This window comes from Bison bison, unplaced genomic scaffold, assembly GCF_000754665.1.
Source record: "Bison bison bison isolate TAMUID 2011002044 unplaced genomic scaffold, Bison_UMD1.0 scf7180017864162, whole genome shotgun sequence".
Classification (NCBI taxonomy): domain Eukaryota; kingdom Metazoa; phylum Chordata; class Mammalia; order Artiodactyla; family Bovidae; genus Bison; species Bison bison.
This window is the reverse complement of record NW_011494734.1, coordinates 4,438,031-4,445,968: the sequence shown is the minus strand read 5'-3', so window position 1 is coordinate 4,445,968 and position 7,938 is coordinate 4,438,031. Positions and strand designations below refer to the sequence as shown.

Genomic DNA, 7,938 nt, shown 5'->3' with positions numbered 1-7,938 from the left:
CTATATTTAAAATCGGAGAAGGCAATGGCACCCCACTCCAGTACTCTTGCCTGGAAAATCCCAAGGATGGAGGACCCTGGTAGGCTGCAGTCCATGGGGTCACTAAGAGTTGGACACGACTGAGCGACTTCACTTTCACTTTTTACTTTCATGCATTGGAGAAGGAAATGGCAACCCGCTCCAGTGTTCTTGTCTGGAGAATCCCAGGGACGGGGAGCCTGGTGGGCTGCCATCTATGGGGTCGCACAGAGTCGGACATGACTGAAGCGACTTAGCAGCATATTTAAAATGGATAACCATCAAGGACCTACTGTATATAGTACAGGGAAGGGAATTTTGCTCAATATTCTGTAACAATCTAATTGGGAAAAGAATTTGAAAAAGAAGAGATACATGTATACGTATAACTGAATCACTTTGTTGTACATTTGAAACTAACACAACATTGTTAATCAGCTATACTCAAATATAAAATTAAAAGTTTGAAAAAAGTCAAAGATTCTCACCTCTAGAGAAACTATCAGAGTTAACTGGACTTCTCCCCCATTCTCATTCTCACCACACACCCAAATGCTTCATTTTTTTAATATAATTTTATTTTTAAAATTTTTGTCCTTGCTGCATCTTCTTTGCTGCAACATGGGCTTTTCTCTAGTTTCAGAGAGTGGGGCTACTCTTCATTGCAGTGCGGGCTTATTGCAGTGGCTTCTCTTGTTGCAGAGCATGGGCTCTCGGGCCTGCGGGCTTCAGTAGTTGCAGCACAAGGGCTCAGTAGTCATGTTTTCAGGGCTCTAGAGCACAGGCTCAATAGTTGTGCAGGGGCTTAGTTGCTCGAGGCATGTGGAATCTTCCGGATCAGGGATCAAATGTGTGTCTCCTACATTGGCAGGAGGATTCTTTACCACTGAGCCATTAGGGAAGCCCATCCATCCACTTTAAAACAGGCTCCACTATGATAAACAATAGAGATGTTAAAAAATAAATGTGTTCGTGAATTTTGGAAGGAGATAAAACTCATACCCCATCTTACCATATGGAAAAAGAACAAAGGCCAACGTGTGATCCAGGTTCTACTCTGCTAGCTGTGACTTTGGGCAAGTTACATAACCTCTTGAACGTCTCTTTCTATTGAAAATAAGAAGGATAGTAAGTGAATGTAATCCATGGTGAGCACTAGTTCAGTGACAAGTTTTCTTCCTTTTATTGCATGCTAGTTTATTCCATGGTTCTCCATGTTTCTCTAATAACTATTTTAAATTCTTTTCTATCCCCCTCTGCAGATAAAAAACTTCCTGCAGATACCTCCCCAAAACCCACAATTTTTCTTCCTTCAATTAACGAAGTCAACCATCAACAGGCTGCAACATATCTTTGTCTTCTGGAAAAATTTTTCCCTGATGTTATTAAGGTTTCTTGGAAAGAAAAGAATGGCAACAGAGTTCTGCCATCCCAGCAGGGAAATACCATGAAGACCAATGACACATACATGACGTTCAGCTGGCTGACCGTGACAGAAAACTCCATGAAGGAAGAGCACATGTGTATCGTCAAACATGAGAAAAATACAAGAGGAAAAGATCAAGAGATTCTTTTTCCTGCAGTGAATGAAGGTATGTGAATATAAACATATAAATATAACCTCCCTTGGGCTTCCCTAGTGGCTCAGTGGTAAAGAACCCACCTGCCAATGTAGGTGACATGGGTTTGAGCCCTGGGTTGGCAAGATCCCCTGGATTTGGAAACACAAACCCACTCCAGTATTTTTGCCTCAGAAATTCCAGACAGAGAAGCCTGGGTCACAAAAGAAGAGTCAGACACAACTTAGCAACTAAACAACAATAACCTCCCAGAACACAGTTTTTCAAAGACAATACCCCAACTTTTCTGTCAAGTCAAATAAACACGTCTTTCTAAGATGTTGTTATGTTTAATGGTAGCATAAATGTTTTGAAATTCCCACTAGAATTAAAATAGTACAGTCATGGGAACATTAAAACAAAAAAGAAAAAAGATTTTTAAGCTTTCTCAGCCTCAGTTTCATCTTCCAAAATGTTACAGTCACAATGATGATTTTAGGGTCTTTGTATGGATTAAATTAAAGAAAATATATGAAAGCCTCTAGCAACTTAGTGCCGGAGAAGGCGATGGCACCCCACTCCAGTACTCTTGCCTGGAAAATCCCATGGATGGAGGACCCTGGTAGGCTGCAGTCCATGGGGTCGCTAGGAGTCGGACACGACTGAGCGACTTCACTTTCACTTTTCACTTTCATGCATTGGAGAAGGAAATGGCAACCCACTCCAGTGTTCTTGCCTGGAGAATCCCAGGGACAGGGGAGCCTGGTGAGCTGCCATCTATGGGGTTGCACAGAGTCAGACACGACTGAAGTGACTTAGCAGCAGCAGCAGCAGCAACTTAGTGCACAACAAATTTGCAAAAAGAAATTCCACTTTTGATTGCTTGGTTGATCAGGAAATAAGAACATTTATATTTCTTTCAGGAATGCTCTACTCACCAAGCAAAGTCATTCTCACTTTAATCCTGGTTTTACTCAAAGTATGAGTCAGAAACAGTGGGTTATTAAATGACAAAATGATGTTCTTATGAGGAAACCAGACTGCAGTTCAACAAAAAGTATTGAGTTGGCTAAAAAGTTTATTTGGGTTTTCATAAGATGTTATGGAAAAAACTTGAAAGAACTTTTTGACCAACTGAAGAGAATAATTTACTGCTGCAGTTTTATTATGGTCTTAGTTAAAATTTGTACTTTATTTACTACCTTGAAGTTAAAATTTGTAATTAAAGATCGGGTGAGACTAAAGTGTGCAAACTTATTCCCACTGTACATAATGAATGTATTTCTTGCTGTTAGAAAAGGTCTTTCAAGATACTTTTATTGCAGCCCTAGCACATGCCAGGTCTGGAGGGATGTGTGAATGGACACACTCAGGTGAATTACTGTCCTAGGAGGATGCACTACAGTCAAGAGAATATACAGTTTTCTGGATGACTCAGGGTCACTTGCGATCCAGGCATGACATCCCAAAGCAGCCCCTGTGAGCAGATCCTGGATGTGTCCACACAGTGGGGGCAAAGTGCTGGGTGTATCTTCACCCTGACAGTGGTCCTCTAACTCACTGGACTCCGGACTTAACGTTCTGAGTAATTCACCTAGCAGACCAAAGGCCACAGAGTGCCCATCAGAGGAATCATTTTGTGCTTTTCTCTGTGGTTAGAAAGCCTTTTCAAGCAGTGGGAACCAAGCACATAAAATGTGCACAGATGTTTGCTGTGCACCAGTCTGAATTTCTGAAGTAAGTCTTTATCTTCTCTGATTCTTAGTTTGCCAATGATCAAATCAAGCTTGAACATTTGCCTTGGCTTTGTTCTAGGACTGCAATGAAGAGGAGATGAAATAAAGTCAGCAAAAAAATTGCATCCTAAAACATAAATGGGTGTATTTGTTCATGCATCTACTGTAATATTTATATTCTTTCCTTAAACTAATCAAAACTAAGATTACAGAAACTGCCCTAAATTTCTATTTCCACTCATTCTACTCTAAGAAATACATAACAAACAAATTTGTTAAGTGCAGTTTAATATAATCATGGCTCTAACTGTCCTATTAGGTTTTAATTTTTCTGTGATTAAGGAAAAATAAAAAGGGTAGTAAGTTTCACGGTGATAATTACCATAAAGGAGACAAGTTCCCTTTTATCATGTGTGATACTTGGCACTTAATTTCTAAAATAAATGTTTCCCATGGATTTCATGGCCATATAGCTAAAGAGGGCATTTCTGTGAATGTCACTCTTTAGTAAATTTCCCATTCCAGTGTTCTTGTCTGGAGAATCCCAGGGACGGGGGAGCCTGGTGGGCTGCAGTCTATGGGGTCACACAGGGTTGGACATGACTGAAGCGACTTAGCAGCAGCAGTAAATTTCTAATGCTATTTTTGGGAAGTTTCTTCTTTTTGATAAAAGTTAAGAATATTATATGGGCTTCCTTGGTGGTTCAGATGGTAAAGAATCTCCCTGCAATGCAGGAGAATTGGATTCTATTCCTGGGTTGGGAAGATACTTTGGAGAAGAGAATGACTACCCACTCCAATATTCTTGCCTGGAGAATCCCATGGACAGAGGAGCCTGGTGGGCTACGGTCAAAGGGGATGCAAAAAGTTGGACTCAACTGAGAGACTAACGCTTTCACTTTCAAGAATACTGTGTTGTTGTTCAGTTTCTCAGTTGTGTCTGACTCTTTGCGACCCCGTAGACTACAGCGTGCTAGGCTTCCCTGTCATCACCATCTCCCAGAGCTTGCTCAAACTCATGTTTATTGAGTTGGTGATGCCATCCAACCATCTCATCCTCTTGTCCCCTTTTTGTCCTGCCTTCTATCTTTCCCAGCATCAGGGTCTTTTCCAATGACATGGCTCTTCCCATCAGGTGGCCAAAGTACTGGAGCTTCAGCTTTAGCATCAGTCCTTCCAATGAATATTCAGGGTTGATTTCCTTTAGGATTGACTGGTTTGATCTCCTTGCAATCCAAGGGACTCTCATGAGTCTTCTCCAACACCACAGTTTGAAAGCATCAATTCTTTGGTGTCCAGCTTTCTTTATAGTCCAACTCTCACATGCATACATGACTACAGGAAAAACCTAGGTTTGACTATATGGACCTTCATTGGCAAAGTAATATCTCTGCTTTTTAATACACTATCTAGTTTTGTCATAGCTTTTCTTCCAAGGGGAAAGCGTCTTTTAATTTCATGGCTGAAGTCACCATCCACAGTGATTTTGGAGCCCCAAAAAAAGTGATTCAATATATACTGCTTCTCATTGCAATGGCTTCTCGTGCTGCGGAGCATGGGCTAAGTAGTTGTGGGGCACGGGCTTAGCTGCCTTGTGGCATGTGGAATCTTTCAGACCAGAGATTGAAACCATGTCCCCTGGATGGGCAGATGGATTCCCACCCACTGTACCATCAAGGAAGTCCCAGAGAGTTTTAAGACACATTAAGGTCAGTTCTTGAGGATGATTATATTAATATTTCACTCTTGGCATTTACTGCAAAGACTTAACACCTCAAATTCATTTTTTATAGTGAAAACTGATCTCAATGAAGGCATAAAATGGCATACCAGAACCAAATCCATATGGATAAGAACATATCCAGAAGAAAAGCAATAAACCAAACAACCACTATGACTCTGTTTTCCCGGATCCATTTTCTATATGGAAAACTATAATGCAATTTGGCTGATTTTTTTTTGTATTTGGAATTTTCCATCCCTGGAATTGCACTGAAATGTTGACCTCCTACAAATGCAATTTGGCTGATTTTTTTTTTTGTATTTGGAATTTCCTATCCCTGGAATTGCACTGAAATGTTGACCTCCTATATAAACGAGGTCACTGATAATAATAATTAAGATATCTGGAAAAGAAGATGTTTTTAGTGTCTACAGTAGTAGAATTCTGTTGTTCATTGGTTACTTTCTCTCTCTTTCTCTGGCTTATTTTACAAAGTACTTTACACAGGCTCCGTCTCATTTAATCTCTCACAATAATCCTTTGAATGCTGGCTCTGTCATCACTGGTACCATTGGTCCAACTCTCTGCCAGTCACTTTCCCTCTGATCCTTATTTCTTCTTTTGTAACATGGAATCCCCCAAAATACACCTCACTCCAGTGTCACTGGAAGATTAAAGAAGGTAACACATGTGAAGTAGTTAGGGCAGTTATAGTTGCTCACTAGCTATTAGCCTTATTGTTTTCATTATGCCCACAAACACCACAAATGCAGAAATCATGTGCATAAGTCAGGGATACTGGGAACGTGTGTGATTTGGAAAGGTGTGACTGCTTTCCTTTGCTTAGAAGGGAAATTTACCTGAGCCAGACTTCCTTGAACGTGGGATTCTGTTGCAGATTCTAGGATTGGATGTGTTCATCTTGGGAACATCCTTTCATGTCAGCAGTGGACACTCAAGATGTAGAGCAGCCACTTTTTCTGTTAGCCTTTCTGCAAATATTTCTTGAAATTGTATTTTGGACAGACATTGTCACATGTAGAAAACAATATATGAATTAGATCTACTGAATTACATATTATCAGATGAACTATTTCTGGATTTGTAGAGCTCATATTTTAATCTGTCAGCAGATCATATATATAATATATATGCTACATGCACACATACATATATGTTACACATACACATATAAACACGCATGCACAAATGATGAACATGAATAATTGACAATACTTTCTCTAATTTATTGTAGTTTTCACCCCAGTTGTCACTACTACTGAGCCTCCAAATGATTGTTTGAAAGATGGAAGTGGTAAGTTTTTGTGTATGTTTGCTTTTATGTTGGGCTTCCCTGGTGGCTCAGTGGTAAAAATCTGCCTGCAATGCAGGAGCCACGGGAGACATGGGTTTGACCCCTGGGTCAAAACCACTCCAGTATTTTTTCCTGGAGAATCCCATGGATAGAAAAGCCTGGAGGGCTACAGTTCATAGGGTCTCAAAGAGTCGGACATGACTGAAGCGTCTTAGCAGGCTTGCATGCACCTTTATGTTAAGCTTTAGTATTTTTTTCCCTTCTGATTAATTAACTTCTTTTGAACTTCTCTGGCTTAAAGTAGAAAAGAACAAATATCTGGAATAGTGATGCTAAAAATTTTCATAGTTTCAAGAACCGACTGACTTGTCTAGCAGCAGATTTTATATATATATATACACACACACACATATATACATACACACACACACTGTCATAATGGGCATGGACAATTGATTAATATTTGCTCTCATTTCTTCTAGAAGTCACTGATACTGATTTTACAAAAGCTTGTGCGAGAGATGAAAGTGGTAAGTTTTTGTATATATTCGCCTTCATGTCATCCTATAGCATTTTCTTTTCCTCCTGATGAAATTACCTTTTGAACTTTCCTGGTTTATGGTAGGAAAGACCAATTATTTCTGAAACTTTAAGATTCATACATTTGATCAGTATCTCTCCTGTCTCTATTGGCAGATTTTATATATATGTGTGTGTATTGTGTACATATATACACACACACAAACATACATATACATATACATCATGTATCAAATAGTAAGTATGAACAATTGACTACTATTTTCTCTTCTAGAATTCGCTAATTCTACAAAAGCATGTCTGAAAGATGAAAACAGTAAGTTTTGTCTGTATTTGCCTTTATGTCATGTTATAGCACTTTTTTCCTCTAGATAAATTAAACTTTTGAACTTGGTTTAAGGTAGAAAATCAGAAAGTCTGGATATTGCAAAATAGACTGTTAAACGGTCCATAAGGAAATCTTAAGTAAGTCTATTATTTAGATTGTTACACTGTCTATATATTTTAGGTTACACATATTTTAAGTAAATCCAACATTCTGTAAGAGTCATCTTAACACAATAAATACTGGTTTTGGTGTGAGATGACTCTCAATTAGAGGATGCGGTTGTGTAGCTTTTGATTATAGTGACTATGCAAAAATGATACAAAGTTGCTTTTATGTAAGTGCACTATGTTATTGCTAGTACCTAATAACATAAACTGATGCTTATAGAGAGTTTCATATTCCTACAGATGGCCTTATACTATGTCTTTTGTGTATTTTAAGTATGATTTTCATAAAGCTCCTAAGAGGGTATATATTCAGTTCAGTTCAGTTCAGTCACTCAGTCGTGTCTGACTCTTTGTGACCCCATGAACCACAGCATGGCAGGCTTCCCTGTCCATCACCAACTCCCAGAGTCCACTCAAACCCATGTCCATCGAGTCGGTGATGCCATCCAACCATCTCATCCTCTGTCATTCCCTTCTCCTCCTGCCTTCAATCTTTTCCAGCATCAGGGTCTTTTCCAATGAGTCAGCTCTTCACATCAGGTGGCCAAAGTA

At 39.4% G+C, this 7,938-nt stretch overlaps 1 gene segment (V, D, J or C); it reads left to right on the top strand.

Annotated features, from left to right (window-relative positions):
* Positions 1-7,938, top strand: part of LOC104989723 — a 26,685-nt gene that overhangs the window by 14,992 nt on the left and 3,755 nt on the right. The window contains 4 exon segments of the C gene segment in view: positions 1,281-1,610; positions 6,292-6,351; positions 6,834-6,881; positions 7,166-7,207. Coding sequence covers positions 1,281-1,610; positions 6,292-6,351; positions 6,834-6,881; positions 7,166-7,207 — 480 coding nt within the window.